At 39.7% G+C, this 22,271-nt stretch overlaps 1 protein-coding gene across 6 annotated transcripts in view; it reads left to right on the forward strand.

Annotated features, from left to right (window-relative positions):
• Positions 1 to 22,271, forward strand: part of CASK (calcium/calmodulin dependent serine protein kinase) — a 315,238-nt gene that overhangs the window by 47,509 nt on the left and 245,458 nt on the right. For all 6 annotated transcript variants that reach the window (XM_040999655.1, XM_040999662.1, XM_040999680.1 and 3 more), the window contains exon 2: positions 15,231 to 15,343. In XM_040999655.1, coding sequence (XP_040855589.1) covers positions 15,231 to 15,343 — 113 coding nt within the window. The remainder of the gene's footprint in view (positions 1 to 15,230; positions 15,344 to 22,271) is intronic.

Genomic DNA, 22,271 nt, shown 5'->3' on the forward strand with positions numbered 1-22,271 from the left:
CTCATCATTGCATTCCTTCTCCCACTTAGTTTGGAATTTAGGTAGTGTATTTCAATTCTTTGAGGAGTTACCCTTAGGAAAACAGTGTGTGTTATGCACTTATCAAAAGTATAATGTTAATAAATCTCATCACTTTTATCTCAGCCAGTGCAGTGAGGACATTTTAACTTTATCCTTTTCTGATTTAGATATTAATTTTTACTATGTATTTCAGTTCTTACTACATTTTTTTTTTGTTTACTTGAGAGGTGGAGAGAGAGGAGTGAGTTGGAGGAGGGAGACAGAGAAAGATCAGTCTCATCCAGTGATAAATTTCCCAGATGTCTACAACAGGCAAAGCTAAGCTGGCCCCTAAGCCAGGAGCCAGGACTCAATGCAAGTTTGTCACATGGGTGGCAGGAACCCAATGACTTGAGCCATCACTGTTGTGTCCCAGGGTCTGCATCAACAAGAAGCTGGAGTTAGGAACTGGAACTGGAGATTGAACCTCAGTACTCTGATGTGGGACATATGTTACCCTAACTGCTAGGCTAAAATGCCTATGCTCTGATTCTTTGTTCAAAACATTATTATAATCACTTTACGCAGCTGATGTTTAGATTTATCTGCATGTTTTTGTCATATTGTACTCTTTATTCTTTGCTGCTTTTCTGACCTTCTGTCTCACTGAACTATCCTTTGAGATTTGTTTGGGGGTAGGTATGCTGTGACAAATTCCTTGTGTTTGTCTTTGTTTCCATAATTTAAGAATATTTTCTCTGGGTATAGGATTGTTTGAATGGCACTTTATGTCAGTTAAATATATCATTCAGTTGTCTTCTGAAATCTGTCACTTGTCAAATTGTCTCTGCTTTCAAAAAAGTCTGTTCTTTTTTAGCTCTGGTTATTTTAAGGTTCTTTGTCTTTATTTTGTATGATGTGTCTAGGTGTGACTTTCTTTTTATTAATAACGTGTAAGATAGTTGATTCTTCCAAAAAGCACGTGAGCTGTGTGTATGTGCACGTGCATGCTGGGTGCACATCAGATTCTCTTTTGCTCTGCAGTGGGAAGGTTGGTCTGGGTGTCCTGTTTGCCTATGATTTGAAGAAGAGTTCTCTCTGCTTCTTCTTGGTAGGTAGTGAGGTGAGACATTTCTGGTTTGAGAGAGACGATATTTTTTAGAGGACTAGTAAAGAAGTACTTTTCTGCTACCAGATCACCCCCTCAAAAGTTCCCTGTTGTGCATGTGTGTCAGGTACAGCTCCTTCATCTTCTTTCATCTAATGTCTATGTATTATATACTATCTAATGTCTATGATTTAAGCTTATGCACAGTGTTGAATTCAACATTAATTAGGAACCATGAAATTTTGCCTAAATTGAGTTTGTCTTCCTATAATTTCACAAGAAAATAATCATGTAGATAATAGAAGTAATTTATTCTCAGTTATGTCTTCTAGTGATAGTCTGTTCTGATCAGGACTCACAATTAGTCTTGCCCAATAACACAAAGTCAATAGTTTTTAGCTAACTGTTGAAACATACAAATGAAACATTTGAATTAATTCTAGCTAGTCATTTTCACTGTTGATTTTTATAAATCTTTAGATTGAAAATTTTCCTGAATTTTAGGAGCTGTTTGGTTCTCCGCCATTATAAAATACTGCTTTACAAAATGCTTCAAGTTTAGAAGACCTGATTTAAATCATTAAAGGTGTTGTTAAAAGTAAAATTATCTACCTTTTGAATCTTAATTGTGGTAACATTATAAGGATTTTTATTTGGCAGTCAACATCACTAAAGAGTATAATTTATTTTTAAAGAAGTATTTAAAAGTTAACATGATTTTACAACTTTTGTTTAGCTTTTGGTAGTTGGCATCAATCAGTTAACCTTTTTTATTTCTCATAAATGAACATCTCTCCTAAAAGAGCTGTACTTTTAGATCGACAGAAATCACTGCAAAATTGTTAAGTGTACATCCTGAAATGAATCTACCTATTTGTCCATCCAAAAGTGTTTCTTAACTTTCCAATATAATAGCAGGCACAGTTTTACACATTAGATGAGTAGCAGAAAATTTCTCCCCAGAACTAGTTTAATCAATCAGTACATCTTCATTAACAGTGATCTTGGGTTATATTATGTGTGACCTTATTTATGTAGAATTTCATAACCCCCAATTTTCTTCACTCTTGGTGTAATATATAAAACAATATTGTAAGCTTGTTATTAAACAGTGTGCCATGACTGTAACGTGAGAAGTAGCCTAGTGGGCTGTGGTGTCTTAGACTCAGGAAACTTGGGAGGGAGAATGAAAGTGTACGTGTGTGCGTATGTCCCCACGCGCTGCTGGAGATGGCAGAAGGAACAGTCCAGCATGCTTTGGTTCCTTTGGTATTCCCCATGCCCCGAAAGATTGACAAATATTGATTACCTATTTGGGACCCTAAAATTCTTTGTGTAAAGAAACACAATTATTTATTCGAGAGTCAGCATGATAGAAAAGACGGGGAGATTTTATGTCTGCTGGTTCATTCCCAGGATGACTGCAGTAGCTAGGGCTGAGTTAGACTGAAGCAAGGAAATTCACCTGGGTCTCCCATGTGGATGACAGGAGTCTGCTTTTCTAAGAGCATACGCTTGGAGCTCAGTCAGAAGTGGAGTAGCCAGGACTTGCTTGAATTCACACTCTGATTTTGGATGTGGATGTCCCAAATTGAGGCTCATCCCACTGTGCCATAATATTTGTCTGAAGGCCCTTTTAGGGGAGTGATGGAGCCAGAAGTAACGGAAAACTACATAATGGATCTGATGAGTTAATGGCTCCTGTTTTTCACTGGATATGTCACTCAGAGAAGAACTATAACTTGTCCCCTAAATTTAAATATAATATACTCCTAATGCTAGCTTCAAATGGACTTCCTTTTAAAGAATGCCACAATCCTCCATGTACTCTCCCCTGTAGAAGCAGCTAAGCTGCGTTGGAAATTATCCGATAGCAGTGGAAGGAATCTGGAAATTGGAAAGAAGAAAGCAAGAGCCTCTAGGAACCTCAGCAGTTGAGTGATGACAATGATAGTGAATTTGCTGGGTTTTCTTTCAATTTCTGATTGTTCCTGGACAGAATGCCAAAAAGGCCTGCCATCCGGAATTACCACTAGGCACAGAAAAAAAGGGAGGGGGGGAACCTGCTTTCTCTGGCGAAAGGATCAGAAAGGAGAAGCCTAACAGAGACCTTCTCAGAGCATTCATTACCCAAGGCTCAGCATTGGCTCAGTCTGATCTGCCTACAGCAGGAACAGCACAGCTTGGCCGTCCCAGAAATTGCTGTACAACCCCATCCCCAGCAGGAGGTTTGATCTGCCACCAACAGCCAATTTCTGACCATTTCAGTCCAGGTGGCATAACTCAGGCCCCATAGTAGTGGCAAAAGTGAAGAATAAGCTCTGCCCTCTTCTGTCCCTCACTGGCCTAAGCAGGCAGCAGAGGGTTTGGGTAGCAGTTGGACATTAAAGCCATGTGTCTCCCTGCTCTCTACCCAATGACAAAGGGACACCAGGGCATAGTGGCTTCTGATGCTTCTCCTTCAGAGTTGCCCAGTGATAGCAAGTGGCCCTGAGAAATACCTTCCCACCCCTCCCCTCCACCCCCACAACAGGGATTGATTGAGAATCCCAACAGCCCCAGAAGGAGGAGCATCCAGATAGCGTTACGAGGACATAGAAAACTAAACTGTCCCTGAAACTAAGACCAACAAAAGTAGCCTAGAACCTGTATGCTAAAACTAAGTAAGGTAACTGCCTGCTAAAATAGAAGATTGTCTTGGTCTTTAAACCAAACAGAAAAATGTAAATAGAAGAAGAAAAAGAAAAGGAAGAATGACTAAAGGCAAAGCATGCAAAGGAAACAACCATTTACACCCAATTATTTACTTCAGTGCAGGGGGCCTGGAGGTTAAAGTGCCTGCCCATATCCCAGTGGGTTTAATTCCTGATCCCAGCTTTGACTCCAGCTTCCTGATAATGCAGACTCATAGAGGCAGTGATGGATGGCTCAAGTGATTGGGTCCCTGCCACTCCTGTTTAAGACCTGCTGTCTTTGGACTTCAGTTCCAGCCCACATACACGCACATCAAGCCCTCATCTCTTTCTCTCCCCTCTCCCTCAAATTTTTCCTCTCCCTCCCTCCCTCCCTCCCTCCCTTCCTCTCCACCCATTTGTCTCTCAAATAAATAAATAAATAAATAAAAGCTATGAAAAATATAATGGAAGGATCCTGTGATCAAGAGTCTCCTGACAAGAGCCAAAATACCCAGGGTACAATTGAAAGCCACAATTTGAATAAGAAAAGACTTTCAACTGATGCCTAATTGAGTTGAATTAGATACAGGAATTATCTGATGAGGATTTTAATTTAGCTGTCATGAAATTGTTCCAACAATCAGTTGCAAATTTTCCTGAAACAAGCTAAAAGATGGACAATCTTGACATTTCCTAATGATTTAGAATTGGAATATAAAAGAAAGAAAAGGGTCATGAATGGCACCATAATTTTTGGTTATATATTGGAATGAATACAAAGTTCCTTCAATTGCGATAGGCAAAGAGGAGATAAGTAGACTCAGGAGTTCACTCCCAGATGTTTTCAAACATGTGATGGCCCTGGCCCTCTCATCCTCTTTGCTTCATTATGCACCTCATTGATGAGAAGCAAATCATTATATGAGTATTGAAAAGTTAGTCCATGACTGAACTTGAACTGTGGTTATGCAACAAGGTGGAGGAATCCACCATGGGGGGAGGGGTATGGGAGGGGTGGGGGGAATCCCCAGTGCCTATAAAACTGTATCACATAATACAATGTTAACAACAATAAAAAAAAAATAAAAAAAAGAAAAAGAAAAGTTAGTCCATGTTTGGCAAACTGGTTACTGACTAGCACTACTAACTAGTGTACTCTGTGACATGCACAGGCTTTCTTGCCCAACTAAGGATTCCCCAAGGGCTTTAATATTTTATTTTAATATCTTTTCTAGACGGTTATTTCCACTAAACTTTTTATTTTCGGATTTTTCTTCCTAAAGCTGTTATTTTCCAGATCATCTATTTTTTAAGACCTAAAACTGATGACTGAAATTCTGATAAAAATGAATGTTGTACTGCCCTGCACTGAAGTAAATGATTGGGTGTAAATGGTTATTTCCTTTGCATGCTTTGCCTTTAAGTTCTTCTTTCTTTTCTTTTTCTTCTTCTACTACTTATATTTTTCTGTTTGGTTTAAAGACCAAGACAAGCTGAATGTGCTACTTGTATTAGCAATTGTACTAAAGTAAGTTGCTTTTGGGAGTATTAATGAATAAGCATTTTAATTGCATGGGTAAATCTTTTCTGTTCTTTACTAAGCAAACAATCAGATTACTCCCTCTTAAGAGTTTAATCAACAATTTATGTGCCATGTTTGGGTGGGAAAATATTTGTTACAGAAAAAAGTTATTTAGGATCTGATTCTTCTGACTTCATAATCTGCATATGTTGTTATGAATATTACAGTTCATATCATCATGTCCAAAGTGATTGTCAGGGAACACTGCTGATTAATAAGTACTCTCTTGGCAGGAAGTATAGGGCAGGTGCTTGTTCTTGAACACAAAGCCACGTTACTAACATGTTTATGCATATGGGGTAAGAGGAGGGTATTTTATTAAGGTGTTCCTCAGACTGATGTGACTAAAACTTTCATTTTTTAAGATTTATTTGTTTTTATTGGAAAGTCATATGTTACAGAGAGTAAAGGAGAGAGAGAGAGAGCAGTCTTCATCCACTGGTTTACTCCCCAAATATATACAACAGCCGAAGCTGAGCTGATGTGAAACTAGGAGCCAGAAGCTTCTTTTGGGCGTTCCACATAGGTGCAGAGACCCAAGGTCCCTGGCCTTCCCTGCTGCTTTCCTAGGCCATAAGCAGAGAATTGGATAGGAAATGAAGCAATCTGGACACAATGCTGGCACTACAAGTGGAAGATTAGCTTGCTATGCCACTGTGTCAGCCCATGAAAGCTTTCATTTTTAAAGAACTCCACAAGAAGCCAATTTGGGAAAGCTGATTTTAGAGTGTTAGCTAATCACATTTTTGTTTCCTGCAATCTTTTGCATTTTCCCAACACAACTAAAATGAACAGAGAGTGAGGTATTGACAGGCTTTTAGATTTTGTTCCCTGACATACTGAATTTTATGTACATAATTTAATCTTATTTGATTAAAAAGTGGGTTTAGCTGGTCACAGAAATATTTAAAACATGGTTTTGAATAGGAAGAGATCAGCACTATTCCATAGAAGTAACATTGTAGGCGGGGGTGGAGGGAGGCTGTTAATGAAGAGAGCAGTTTCTAAGCCAAATATTAACCTATCCTAACCTTAGATGAAGAGTTGTGATTAATGGCTTGCAACTATAATATTATAAGATAAAGTAGCATTTGGAAAACAGTCTGTGTTGTGGCATTATTAATAGAACATATCCCTTTAAAATATGATTTGCAATATAATTTCATACTTCTAGACTTTCATAATTATAGTTTTGGTTTATGAAGACAGGATTATGCACAGAGAACTTGACAATTGCAGTAAGGGTAATACTAAGTAATTAAGTTCATGTACACTAGAAGAAAAGGAGAAGGGCCAGATGCAATGGCTCAGCAGCTAAATCTTCGCCTTGTATGCACCAGGATCCCACATGGGAGACAGTTTTTGTCTCACAGGCTCCATTTCCCATCCAGCTCCCTGCTTGTGGCCTGGGAAAGCAGTAGAGGTTAGCCCAAAGCCTTGGGACCCTGCACCCACATGGGAGACCCAGAACAAGCTCCTGGCTTCAGATTGGCTCAGCTCTGGCCATTTTGTCAGCTACTTGGGGAGTGAAACAGTGAATGGAAAGTCTTTCTGTATCTTTTCTATAAGTCTGGCTCTTTAATAGAAATAAATAAATCGTTTTGAGAAAAGAAGAGAAAGGAGCAAGTTTCAAACAAGATTTTTCTGTACTCAGTAGTTTCTTTGGTCTGAGTTTTGAACTATGGGCCCACATTTAGAAAATAATAACAGTGAGGATGGGAGGGAATGAACAGGATGGAAGGAAAAATTACTGAGCCTATAGAACTGTGTCATGAAAAATAAAAATTAAAAAAAGAAAATAATAACAAAATGTGAATTGTATTACTCTTAATTTAGAAATCAAAATGATGCTTTTCTCGGACCAACTTTAAAGCTAGTAGGGGAAAACCCTGTATATGTATGTAGGGCAGGCCCTGATAGCATTTGATGCTTGTGTTTATATTTCTGCAAGATTTTGTGCACCATAAATTTGCCTTATTCATTTGTTTTTTATTTCTTTCTGGGCTTCTTAGAGTTTTTCTGTAGATGTATTCCCAGCAATCCTTTGAGGGAGGGATTGGAGATTATGTAGATTTTATGGAGCTCTGTCTTCTGTACCCTTAAGTGCTTTCATTCACAGCAATTGTTTCTTTTAAAAAAATTATTTATTTTTATTGCAAAGTCAGATATAGAGAGGAGGAGAGACAGAAAGGAAGGTCTTCCATCCGCCCACTGATTCACTCCCCAAGTGACTGCAATGGCGGTTGCTGCACCGATCCAAGGCTAGGAGCCAGGAGCCTGGAACCTCCTCCGGGTCTCCCACATGACTGCAGGGTCCCAAGGCTTTGAGCTGTCCTCCACTGCTTTCCCAAGCCACAAACAGGGAGCTGGATGGGAAGTGGGGCCTCCAGGATTAGAAACAGTGCCCATATGGGATCCTGGCACATGCAAGGCAAGGACTCCAGACCCAACAAAAATCATTTTTAAATGAACTAAAAAGAATTCAAAAGGTAACTTTTTATCATAAGAGAGTGGGAATAAGAAGGCCGAGCATCCTCTATTGGAATTCATCTGGAAACGTGTAACAGGTGAAGTTTTTTTCCCCCACTTAATGCATGTCTGTAAATAACTGCCAAAGCACTAGAGATTTAATTTTAAGGTTGCAAATAAATTTTTCTAAGTAGGTGAATTCACAAATATGTAATCTAAAGTGCCAGTCAAATCTGTATCAGCTGAGCCTGTTGATGGTGTGTGTGTAAGAATGGGTTCTTGGGCTTTGCTTCCTTACCCTTTTCGAAACTTTTTGTTCTTAACTCTGTTTTCCTACATATCTCATGATGTATTTATACGGTTCATTATAAATGTAATAGAACTTCAAGGCCTGTGATATTGACACCCCAAATGGCTACAACAGTTGGCTGGTCCACACTGAAGCAAGGTGCCAGGAATCCCATCTCGTCCCCGACAGGGGTGATAAGGGTCCAAGCTTTTGGCCAAATGGACTCGAGTCACTGTTCCCAGGGAGCTTCCTAAGGAGCTGGGAGCCAGACTGAAAGCAGAGTAGCCAGGAGTGGAGCTCAGACTGGCATTCAGATGGGATGCCAGAATCATCACCAGTGGCAGCTTACTTGCTGGGCCATAGTACCAGCCCTTCCCCTCATTTATTAATGGTTTCCTAAGAAATGATCTGTTTTTGCTTGTAAAACTCTTAGGGGTTAGAATTTTGTGTTAAAGATGTCATCCCGAAGATTAAATGTAGCAACTTAAAATATTATTATAACTTTATTTCAAGTAGAGAAAATATTACAGCTAATGATTTGAACTTTATTATATTTGAGGTACAAATTTTATAGAAGTCAAAAAGTATGGAAATGAAAGCATTTTGATACTGTGAATAGCAAAATATTAGCACCTTCCTTCCACCATTAGAAACACGTTAAAAAATCGAGGAAATTTGTGTGGGGGGGTGTGTGTAAAATTATGTATGTGTATCTTTAAATAATGGCAACAATGAAAGGAAAACCCATGAACCTGTGATGAAGAGAAAAATACAGGTATGCTATGAGGGAAATTTAAGAAGTGTGTGGATGGCCCGGTGAAGTAGTGTAGTAGCTAAAGTCTTCACTTTGCACACACTGGGATTCAGTGTGAGCACTGGTTCTAATCCTGGTGCTCCCTGCTTGTGGCCTGGAAAAGCAGTGGAAGACAGCTCAAAGCCTTGGCACCCTGCAGCCATGTGGGAGACCTGGAGGAGGCTCTAGGATGCTGGCTTCAGATCGGCACAGCTCTGGCTATTGTGGCCACTTGGGGTGTGAATCAATGGATAGAAGACCTTCCTCTGTGTCTCTCCTCTCTCTATATGTCTTTTTTTTAAGTGTGTGGAAAATTGGAATTAAAGTATAAAGTGGAGCTGCTGGTGCTGTGGCATACCATGTTAATCCTCTTCTTGCGACACTGGCTCCCCTATTGGCATAAGTGTGAGTTCCAGCTGCCCCACTTCCAATTCAGCTCAAGCTCTGGGGTCCCTGCACCCATGTGGGAAATGTAGAAGAAGCTCCTGCCTTTGGAAAGGCCCAGTTCTGCCTGTTAAAGCCTTTTGAGGAGTGATCCAATGGATGGAAGATCTCTCTCTTTCTCCTTTTCTCTGTAATTCTGCCTTTTAAAGAAAATAAATATGTCTTAAAATGAAGTGGGGGCAGGCATTTGGCACAGTGGTTAATATGCTGCTTTTGGTGCCTGTATCCTATATCACAGTCCGTGGTTTGAGTCCCAGCTACTCTGCTCCTGGTCCAGGTTCCTGCCAAGCTCCATCCTGAGAGGCAGCAATGATGGCTAAAGTACACGAGTGCCTGCTACCTCCACAGAAGGTCCGGCTTATTCCCAGCTGCTGGCTTCAGCTGGCCCAGTCCTGGGCGCTGTGGACATTTCGCAGATGAAGATCTCTGAAGCCCTCTCTGCCTTTCAACTAAAATGAAATGAAAAAAAAAAGTACATAATGCAAATTGTTCATGAACTTTTTGAAGTCCCATAGGTATTTCTAGTGCCTTCAAAAGCCCTTCCCCAAATCACAAACCTCATCTTTCTCAGACTGCTATTCTAGTTTTAATGTTAATATCTCTGTCAGGTCTTATTTCTATAGCATTCTCTCATATGTGTGTATCCCTAAATATTATAATATTTAACCTTTAAAAACTGAATGGCAAACACGACTTAACTGTTTAAAGAAATGGTAGTATTGCTGCTTATAAGCCTTTCAGAAGAGAAGCCAAAGAGGATCTTGGCAGGTTTGCATCAGACACTGACAGTGTTTAAGAGGCCTGTTTTGGGAACTCTGTTGGCAAGGTCACGGTAAATCCAGGACTTAGGCGTTTTCCCAGGCAGGCCATCAGAGCATCACTGCAAGGTAGGGCTAGCTACTGAGCATCCAGCAGGAGTGTGGTGGGGGACATAGGCTGCCCTGCATTTCTGGCTCTTCAGCCCTCAGGAATTGGAAAAGCAGAAGCTGCTGTGAATGAAATAAGAGTCCTCTGCCTCTCCAGCAGCACAGAAGAGTAGGACTATTATCAGCTCATGGCTAGGAAAAGCAAGCCAAGAGAATATGGATCCAGTTTTGCTAGCCTTTGGTGGTCGTTGTTTCTTCCGGGTTGCAAATGTTATCAATGGTCATGGGAATCCACAGATCTGGATCTGAATTGATGGTTTTCTGGCTGTTGGCCTATGCTTTGCCCTCCTTACACTTCTGGGGACTTTTTTTTTTTTTTAAGATTTATTTTGTTTTTATTGCCAAGGCAAATTTACGGAGGGAAGGAGAGAAAAGAATCTTTCATCTGCTGGTTCACTCCCCAAATGACCATAGTGGCTGGAACTGAGCTGATCTGAAGCTTAGAGACAGGGGCTTCTTCCTAGTCTCCCACATGGGTGCAGGGTCCCACAGCCTTGGACCATCCTCCTCTGCTTTCCTAGACCACAAACAGAGAAAGGGATGGGAAGTGGAGCAGCTGGAACACAAACTGGCATCCATATGGAATCCCAGTGCCTGAAAGGGGAGGATTACCCAATTGAACCATCACTCTAGGCCCCTGGGGGTTTTCTTCACTTGTCTTTGCATTGAATATTGGTCTGCTCTTTTGTTATAACAACACATCCTACAATTATTTCCTTAAAAATTGTACATGGTGGATGATTGTTTTTTTTTTTCTATGTCTGTTGTCTTTATGATTGGTTGGCTGGTTGGATGTAGAATTCAAGGTTAGAAATTATTGTCCTTTGTGATTATGAAGGTGTTGCAATTTTCTTGCTTGTAGTGTTGCTGTCAAGATCTCGATGCATTCTCCTGCAGGTACCTGTGTATTTATTTTTTTTAAAAAAACTTTCGTTTTCTGAAAGTTTTTTTAGTTTCACAGTTGTAATATCTGAGGTTACTAATGATCATTTGAAGTCTGCATCCTGTGTGCATGTGACCACACCATCCTTTTGTTTTCTGTGTAGTCCCCAGTTTAGTGACCTTGTTTGTATAGCACTGAGACCCCCATTTTACCCCATCCGGAGAATGCCTATGTTTGGATGAGGGAGCTGCCCTCACCTGTGCTGTGTAGCTTCTCTAACCCATTTCATACAAACCTTGTTGTTTCGACCCCATGTCCTTTTACTTCTTGTTCCACAGCTACCCTGGTGCTACCAGTTGATGAGCTTTTTGTGGTCTGTAGTTATTTTCTAATTGCATTCCAATTTCCCTGAAGTCTACTATATCAATTAATATTACTCCCTCTGATTCTTGCCTCTCACTCTTGTTCTGACTGAGGCCACTTCACTTGTTTGCCCTGTGTTTATGTTATTTAAACCTTTTGTATCTTTCTAGTGGGGATCTGGGTGGGACATAAGTTAGATGCATAGTGATCAGTCTATCCTATTATCCTGCAAGCCAGCAAATTATGGAATTTAGTTCTGCTCTCCTGTTTTGATTTAATCTGCATTTGGAATCTGAATTGCTTATTTCCAAGACTTAACCTTTCTTCACATAAATGAAACCTAGAAATGATTCTTTGTCTGCCATAGGGACGTAGTTGTATTCTTTTTAAAACCTTTCAAGATGTGATGATTTTATTCACTTGCAGCATATTCTGGCTTAATTGACCTTTTGCTTAAAAACATAGACTTCTGTAAGCAGCCATCTGCCTCAAGTAAAACCTTATGTTACAATCCCAATCAATATTTAGTGTTTATAAAAAGTTGGTAAAGAACATACATTTAACCAAATCTAAAATCCTGTCAGTTAATATTACTTTTTGTTTAGTGTTCTGGCCTTAGCAGAGATATGAGAAAGAAATTTGCGATGATAGCATAGAAGTGTATCAATATTTCCTTCCATATAAATACTCAAGGATTCACTTAACGTAGATCTAGAAAGATCTATTTATTTTTAGAATTTTATTTATTTTTCATTTTATTTGAAAGGCAAAGAGCCAAGAAATCTTCCATCTGCTGGTTAATTCTCCAAATGCCTGCAACAGCTAGGGCTGGGCCAAGCTGAAGCCCAGAACTAAGAACTGCTTTGAGTTTTCCATGAGAGTGACAGGCACCCAAGTACCTGAGCGATTACCTGCTATGTACCAGGATGTGGGTTAACAGGAAACTGGGACCTAATGGCTAGTATTTGAGCCAGCCATTCTATGTGGGTTGTGGGTGTCCCAAAGATAAAAAGTGTATGGGCCAGAATGAAACCTAGGCTTCCTGAAATTTACTGTTCCCTAAATTCTCATTCAAGTATAATTTAATAGGTATGATATGTTAGGTGTGGTTACACATGCCTTCTCGCTTCTTTCCTTTTATAAGATGTGAAATGAAGCCAGATTTTCTACTGAGTTTCTAGTTGATAAATTAAATCACAAAGAAAACTTTAAAATTTAACTTGATATCTTTGTAGGATATTGAATTTCAGTCACCTTTATTAATTGTGTGGATATTGTTAATGGACCCTCCTTAAAAATGATTTGTCTGTGACCTGTTTTCAAGTCCCCAAGAGTTGATAGATAGACGGATTTCCTTTGCCACATAAAATTAGCTTAAAGCACTGAGGATTTTTGTTTTACTTTTATTCACAGATCCTAAAAGCATTTCTATGTTTTTTGTCTTGGTGTTCCCTTTTCCCTTCTTTCTCCCTAATTCACTTCGTTTTACTATTACTAAAACGATGGCAGGGAGAGCTATGCTTTCTTCTTGACCTTTGTGCAATCAGGAAAAAAGCAAAGAATTGATTCGATTGACCCTGAACAATTCCATGTACAATTTTCAGAAAGTTTTCAAAGAAGAAGTAGTGAATTAAACCACCTCACAAAATGGATATGTAAATAGAATCCCAAGGGTTTATATGTGTGGACAAAAACCAATTACCTTAAGCATTTACTGAAACTGCTAGCTATTGCCAGATAAATAATCATGTGTAACACACCCAGGTTGAGAAAGAAGACATTTGTGGGAGTCCTACTTTACTTTTTATGTTGTCTTCTTACAAAGGAATTTCTTTGAACAGTTTTGAGTAGTTACTGAAAGGTCTTCTTTCTTTTGAATTCTGAAAGGTGCACTGCTATGCTTTCTTTTCCTTCCACGTTAGCTTTGTTAGGTTTCTTGAAGAGAGATTTGAAGCTGCAGTATAATTGATATCCTCATGAAGGCATTCATGTGGTCTTGGAGAAATGTTTGAGTTGGGGTTGGAGTAAATTCATGTGTTGTCTAATTGAAAGTAGGACAGGCTTTGCTTTAACGTGGACAGTATTGCAATCATTCTACTGTAAATGAAGAACTTCACTCTGTGCTGACTGAGCGATTCTATCCAGGTGTATTTCACTACCCGAAGAGTGTGGCTTTTTTTCCCCCTCAAGAAAGGGAGAAATGTACACATGTATACATACATGAGTGTGTGTATTCAATGACTGCAACCATCTTAGCTGGGAGGAGGGGGATGGAGAAGATGGTAAAGGGAGATTAGTTCATTGATGCCAGAGCATCCTTAGAGGTAACATGTTCTAGTTTTCCACAACAAAGGGTGACTGTAGTTCACTAGGAACTTCATGTATCATATGAAGAATTAAAAGAGCTCAAAGGCTCCAAGTGCAGATCACCATGATTTGATCAGTATGTGCTATATAAATATTATGGATTGATTTTAAAAAAATATGAAACTAACCCTTGTAGAATGTGGAAAAAACCCGTATTTCAGAACGTACTCTAGCCTTCAAATAAATTACAATAGCATATTATTATGGCATTTTACATTAATAGTTGATTCAAATACAAAAATCTGTCCTTTGGACTATCTTAATTAAGATGAATTATTTTATCACTTCTCAGCCTTTTGGCTAAGATCAAGTGAGATAAATTACTTGACAAGTATTAAATCACATGGACCATGTGTGTGTATTGCCTGGGCCCAGACATTCCCACCTAGTCATCTCAGCTTATCCAACTGCAGCACGGGTAATGATAGCTACCAGTTTGGATTACCTTGAGGATTAGGTTAGCGAATAGTTGGACCAGTAACTTCGCTGGTAGAAATAGTTTCGTTTCCTGTAGCAATTGAAAACAATTCTCACTGGACATTTTAGGAGGATCAAGGATTTCCCTTTGATTTCACATGAGATTGGAGACCAGATTATGAAAAACTTTCCCTGTGAAGTGCCTGTGCAAGTCTTTTGCCTATGTTTCATTGCAGTATGTTCTTTCTTATTTTTATTTGTAAAACATTTATGTAGTTTGATTTTTAACTAGATACACATTATTCAAATTCTTTGTTTTAAACAAGGACATAGTATGGAATTTTCATTTTCAGAACATTGCTGTAAGAATGAATCCAGTAATCCTGGTAGTGCTATGGAACCTAGAGGAAAGGAGGCAACTTCAACAAATATTTGAGATAACTTCCTTAGGACTTATTATTGAAGATTAGATAAGTGGTGGCAAAGACAAGAGGAAGATATCCAGAGTGACTTCAGTTTTTGGTTCAAAAGAATGAAGTTCTTCTATCCACTGCCACGTCTATAGTCTTTTTATTTTGTATAATATGTTTACAATATGTATACACTTTTATAATGATTTCTTGCTTTGGATGTAAGAATTCTATTCAGAGTTTCAAAAAATGATTTTGAATTGTAAATTCAATTATTTGGCTTCTGTGTTTCTGATTTAATAATATTTAAAAATATGATTTACCTCGTGAATTATAGAAAAGCATAGTAAAACTTGCATTATTTAAACTTTATTTTGAAAGCTGTATTCCATCAGGAAGCTAAGATAGAATGGTTATAATAGATAAATAAACACAATATGATGATGATGGGAAATAAGAACTTAAGAAAAATGAATGAATTAAAATTGACTTTTCATTTTTTAGGGGTCCCTTCAGTGTTGTACGGCGATGTATCAACAGAGAAACTGGGCAGCAATTTGCTGTAAAAATTGTTGATGTAGCCAAGTTCACATCAAGTCCAGGGTTAAGTACAGAAGGTAAGAGATGGATTTCAAGTAAGTTATTTGATGTCTGGCTTTATTTCACCTCCCAAATCCATTTATCAACCTAACCTTCATCTGGGGGTGGGAAAGTGGAGGGGGTGATGTAGAGGGAAGAGGGTGGAGACAGTATAAACTCTTACAGTTAGTCAGAGTTCTAGAACCTAGTATTTCAAAAAGTAAATCCTAGAGTTGTAATGTCAATTAGGTTTTTCTTTGACTAGGCAAAAACTGAAATATGCACCTAGTGGTTTTTGGGGTTTGGCTTGAGTTCTAGGGTGAATGGGACATGGAATGGGAAGGGAAGAGGGAAATAATGGAAAGGTGAGAATTGCAGATTCGTTCAGAAGGATTTAAGATACCTTCAAGTGAATAACTTACTATGTTTGGAATTATAATCTGCTGTAACTAAGTCATATAGGATGTATATGTGAAATTTTTGAAAGATCTGTACTGTTACAACTTTTAAGAGTTTGTGACTATTTTAAAATTTATGTGAGTGAAGTTGTATATTTTTCATTTGATTATTGCTTATAACTCTAGCCTATTTTCTTTCTAGACTTTGGTCTTTTTACTATTTATCTGTTGAAATCTTTACATATTTTAGTAGCACCATTAAATCCTTGAGTGTAGTCTAAATTACAAATTGGTATCTTAAAAATAAATAGAATATCAAGTTTTAACCTTTTTTTGTTTCAAGATGTTAACATGAAAAATATAGACTTTAATTTTAGACTTCTCCACAGTCCAAGAAAAAACAAATAGTTCTTTAGTCCTTTCCTTTTAAATCCCAGGAACAATGCAGTTGATGGTTTAGATTGAAACCTAAGACGTACTTATATTCTCTCTGGTTCTCTTATTTTGCTAAAGAGCACCATATATTTTGAGCTCCAGATTAATCTGACCCTGCAGATATTTTTGCACAATTGTTAGTTTAAAAAAACCCTTATTTTATTTATTTATTTATTTATTGATCTGTTTGTTTATTTTTGGCTTATTTATTTTTCCCCAGAGGTTTTAACATTCTGTTAGGTAGGTAGTCATATCAACAAATGGCAAGTAGAAAATAACAAAGAACAACAACAGCAAAATCCCAGAAAACAAAAAAATCAGAAAAACCTACTGTTGCTCAGGAGCATAAACAAAGGCTATATGCAGTAATCATGTTTCAGAATTTCACTCTCATGCCTATAGATTACACTTTTTCTACTGTGTATTATCATGGATTAGTGAAAACATTGTGATCCTTTGACATACTATTATCCATGTAATGATAATGGAAGATTCTTAGAAGTTGTTACTTGTAAGAATCATTAACTGATTTATTTTTAGCACTTGAATTGTTAAATCTTTTTAAAATATATATAGTTTTTTTCCTTTGATACAGATTTACATGCACAGAAGATCGTTTCCCCCCAACACTACCCCCCCTTGCTCCCCTCCTAGCCTTCTCTTATTATTTGTCCCCTCTAGTTATTTCTCTTATTATTTGCTACAATGGCATTGTTATTCATTTCACTGATACAGACTTAATTTTCTAATGTTTATAAATGTGTTTTGAGACCACAAATGTAGGAAAAGGGTAAAGTGTAATTAATAATAGTCATGAGAATTCTATTATTTGGGAGTAAGCATACATGTTAAATACATCTCTTATTTCCCAGTATGCTTATCTCCCTAGTGGAGTTTTTAGTTTTGTGTCTTTGTGTGTGTACCCTGAGTGTTGTCACATATCAGAAAACATGACATTTGTCTTTTGGGGACTGGCTTGATTCACTAAGCACGGTGGTTTTCAGCTGAATCAGGTCCATTTTTTTGCAAACAGCAAGATTTCATTTTTCATTTTTATGGTTGATTAGTAACTATATTTTTTATCCATTTGTCTGTTGATGGGCATCTGGGTTGTTTCCGTGTCTTTGGCATTATGAATTGTGCTGCTGTAAACTTAAGGTTGCAGGTACCTCTCTGTTACACAGATTTCATTTCATCTGGATATATTCCCAGTAGTGTGATGACTGGGTCATGTGGTAGATTTATCTTCCGATGTTTGAGGAATCTGTGCTGACTTCCATAGTGATGGTACCAGTTTACATTCCCACCCACCATGGATTAGGGTGCTTTTTCCCCCACATCACCAGCAATTGTTGTATGTGTAGATTTCTGTTTGCAGGCCATTCTCACTACAGTTAGGTGGAATTTCATTGTAGTTTTTATTTGAATTTCCTTAATTGCTAGAGAACCTGTGCATTTTTTCATGTATGTGTTGAAATATATCAATTAAATCCTGTAGCAGTATCAGAGATTTTATATTTTATGATTTAATATTATGGAATGAACTATAATTGCTTTTGAATATAAATTATTTTTAAAATTTAGCAAAATTCACAATTTCCTTTTAAGTAGACTTTACAGCTAATTTAAGTTTCTTTAAACTTTTAACTGCCTTTAATTTTGTTTTGTATTTGAATTCTCCTGTACCTAAGTTATCTAATAAACAAAAATCTTCCTGTGGAGATAATTTTGCATAAAGCTTTCATTAAACATCGAAATGTGTTGAGCCTTTATTACCGCTAAATGTTCCAATACTGCTTATAAACTTAGTAAGACTGCAATTTACAATTATAAGCCTTAATTAGTTACTCAATTAACTATGTTAAATTGGAGTAATATAGACCAAATTCCCTTGAGAATTGTTACAAATAATAAAAAACCGCAAATAATAAAATATTCGTATCTTGATTTATGTCATGATATCTAATCCTAAGTCTCTGCAAGCTAAACAAATTTTGGGGAGAGAATTATCTGCTGATTTGTGTCGCGCCCACGTGTCTTACCGCCCAGCAATAAGACGCAGACGCGAGTGAAGTCTCCTGCGGTAAAATTTATTGTGCACACTAACATGAAGAGGGAAGCACGAATCCCGGTAGGCCTTTTGCTCTTATGTGCTGTCTGGCCCCGCCTCCGCCGATGATAGGTCGGCGTCATGATTACGCAGGGTTCTGGGCGACTGGATTCGTCAGTCCCAGTGTTTACGTGCCTGCCGCGCCGCAGCTCACTGCGCATGCGTTAGGCGCATGCGTGGTACTGCCAAAGCTACGTGACTATCCACCAGGCACCAAGATCTAGCCTCTCTGGCCGGCGCCATTTTGGGTACGGCATGTAGCCAGTACATACAGATATGGCTGGCAACATCTCCCTCCTTCTTATACAATAGAAAAATAAGCTGGTATGGGCCTGTCTTAGGTTGTAGACTCAAGGCGCACGATCCGTCATAGGGAGGCTGCGTGGCTTGACGTAGTCCCTGTCTTAGACCGATAATTGTCTGGGTCTATCTTACCCGTCATGGGCTACAACCACGGTGGTTGTAAAGAGCAATGTCTCGACAAGTTAGTTATAAGATTGACTACCCTCTCGCGTGCAATGGATAAGTCCTGCGAGGTGCAAGGGCTAGTCAGGTGCATCATGCTCGAACTCAGTGCAATGCCATAATGGCCTGAGGTGCAGGAGCCATGATGTCCATGCTCTTAACTAAACCCATTGAAGCATGCTCAACCATACCATGGGGGAGTCACCATACTGCATGGCTAGTAGGGCTTGATGTATTGCCACACGATCTCGCTGAGTGCGGTGTCTCAGACGACACAGGCAAAAAAGGCATAAGGCACAGCCTGCACACAAGAGCAGAATCAGCACAACCACTCCCACCCATTCCTTAATATGGGAAGTGATGTTCCAAATCCAAGTGGCCAGGGTTTCAGCAACAACAGGATCCACCCATGTAGAATTAATCTGGACAATGGCAATTCTCAACTCCAACTGTAAAATATCAAATTCTCTCGTCCAATTTCCTAAAAGATAAGAAGAAAGCTGGCAAGAAAGATTAGCAGCCGTTGAAACATTTTGAAAAGGAATAACACATAAACCTTGACACTAAAATTCTCAGGAAATGCTTGAAAATAAAGCGTGTCCTGTAGGGGGAATAAAAAATTACTCACATTCTCCTTAATATCATCATAAGGGAGAAAAGGCAAATCCAAAGAAGAAAAAATCAAGGAAACACTCGGGCTGAGTGGGCGACCGGTAAGGGTCGTGGAAAAACACTCAGAACTCCTCATCGTGGCTCAGCAATCACGGTCCTCACAAGCGCCATACAGACCCTTAGTTGCACCATCAGCCATGTTTGCACTGGGCGGGGCACCATTGTCCTGTGGGATTGTAGGAGGAGTTTCTGATTGCGGGGTTGCATGAATCTTCCCCAAGTCAGATCCTGGTGTAAGCACTCCAGCGGTTGCAGAAACGTCAGAAGGCGGTGATGGACAGGAACGAGTCAATCGAGCTGGAACCCAAACCGGAACTGGGGCGTCCTGTGGAAACACACAAATGGCTCCTCGAGCCTGCCTAATAACTGGGTCTGGGCCCTTCCATTTGGACTCCAGAACATCCTTCCACTTGACCCAAGATTGCTCTTGCGCCGTGTTGAGGGAATGACGATCTGCAGCACTAAGGCCTTTCTCATCCAGCTGTAAAAAATTGATGGTGAAGAGAGCCAGGGCTAGAGTGGCCCGAGGGCTCTGACTGGCGAGGCCAAGCGATTCCCAGGTGGTTTTTTGTTTTTGCAACAATTCCTTAATAGAGCGGTGAGCACGTTCGATTATCCCCTGACCTTGTGGATTATAAGGGATGCCAGTCACTAATTTGACACCCAGTTTCTGCATTACACGTGCCACAAAATCAGCAAAGGGCTCATCCGGCTCCTGTTTAACCTGTGTAATGCCCAGTTTCTCTTGCCCTTTAAGTGAAAGGGCCTTCCAAGCCTTTATAGCTGCAGTAGAGATCTGGGTATACACTGGCCATGGATATCTATTTTGATCATCAGAGTATTGGCCTTGTCCGGAAAGCATATTATAAGTCCATGACAAAGCTTCACTGCCGCGCTGTTGATTTGCGCGGGCGGTCTCAGCCAAAAGCTCCTGCCATAGGCCCTTCCAATTTAGATATGATCCCATATTAGGGAGAACAGCCTTCACCACAAATTGCCAATCAGAGGGAGTCATATTCATTCCCCCCATACGTTCTAACAGGGACAAAGTATAATTGGCATGAAGACCATATTGCTTTACAGACATGGCCAATTCTCGCACTAATGCTGCATCTACCTGTCTGTAAACTCTTTCCCTTTCTTCTTCTAAGACGGGGAACATATTTTGAAGTTCCCGGCGTGTGGCTGGATCGATGAAGGAGGAGCCGGCGCCACAACTCATGGGCGGGGCAGATGGCTTCACAGCAGGAGGAGCCATTAGTGTAATGGCTCCAGAGCCCTGAGGCCATGGGCCGAGCGTGGCCGGCGCAGTAGCACCGCCATTCTCTTTCTTCTCCTTTTCTGATCCTCCTCTGTCTCCTGCGGGTTTGCGTTCTAAGCGCCTATGCCGCCTATCCCGCTTGTACCCTTCCTCCGCGTCGGACGTCTCCGAATTTGATGAGGAAGATACTGCTTTCAATTTCACCTCTATTTTTTGCTTCAAACCGGTTCTCCTCTCCCGCTCTGTTTCTGAGAGACTATCCTGGGCAGACTGAAGGGCTTTGTCACTCTCTCTGACCGCTCCCTTACGGAGGGCATAAACCCTCTGCAAAAATTTCACCAGAGAGAACCGTGCGCCCATGTCTATAACCAGAAGCGGTGGTTCCTATACCTCCGATTTATGCTCCTAGTCACCCGAAAGTTCTCCCTCTCAGAGCTCCTTACCTGTCTTTTGGCCGCAGTTCTGACTTCCACCCGTTCGAAACGGGAGGCCCCCTCCAGGTCCCGAGTTCCCGGCACCAGTTGTCGCGCCCACGTGTCTTACCGCCCAGCAATAAGACGCAGACGCGAGTGAAGTCTCCTGCGGTAAAATTTATTGTGCACACTAACATGAAGAGGGAAGCGCGAATCCCGGTAGGCCTTTTGCTCTTATGTGCTGTCTGGCCCCGCCTCCGCCGATGATAGGTCGGCGTCATGATTACGCAGGGTTCTGGGCGACTGGATTCGTCAGTCCCAGTGTTTACGTGCCTGCCGCGCCGCAGCTCACTGCGCATGCGTTAGGCGCATGCGTGGTACTGCCAAAGCTACGTGACTATCCACCAGGCACCAAGATCTAGCCTCTCTGGCCGGCGCCATTTTGGGTACGGCATGTAGCCAGTACATACAGATATGGCTGGCAACAGATTTGCCTGTAGTTATTGACAGTTTTTTTCTCAGGAAGATCTCTGGAGCTATAGATCCAGAATATGAGGCCAAACCCTCTGTTCATTGTCACCTACTCAGGGATTCAAACTCCAGGGTTAAGAAGAAAGTGAGAGCTTGGCATACAATTGGTATTCCTCTTTTAAGTCTTATCTTTAGTTAATGTCGGGGAGCCTATCACTGAAGTTGTAACTTTGACTGTATCAATCCCTTTCAGTCCTGTTCTGCAAAAAAGCCTGTCTGTTTCATTGAGCCTTCATACTTGTAAATCTTTCCAATCACTGTAGGTAAATAAATGAATACATACATACGTACATTCTTACATAAAAGAAATCCACTTGTTCTCCAGTCCATTTAAATATTATTAGAATTAATTCCTTCACTCATGGCTGAACATAGAAAAAGATGCTGTATTAGGAAGAAATAGTCTTTTAGATGTAGCATACTAAAAGACAGCCAATACATTCAAATAAGATTTACAACTGTGTATATTTACTATTATTTTTTCCTGAATTATGCTAGTCTCTCAAGCAACATTTTGTTTAAAGTCTATTTCTTTCATTTTGTGTTTTATTTTGTTTTACTTTTTATTTTGTGGCTTATTTGATCTTATTCATTATTTCAGTATTTTTGTGTATTTTTGAGTGAACTGAATTTCATAAAAAGTCCCCATATATATTTACTTCATTAAAATCACCATATAAT

This window comes from Ochotona curzoniae, unplaced genomic scaffold (assembly GCF_017591425.1).
Source record: "Ochotona curzoniae isolate NIBS_2020 unplaced genomic scaffold, NIBS_Ocur_1.0 contig_1274, whole genome shotgun sequence".
NCBI classification, from domain to species: domain Eukaryota; kingdom Metazoa; phylum Chordata; class Mammalia; order Lagomorpha; family Ochotonidae; genus Ochotona; species Ochotona curzoniae.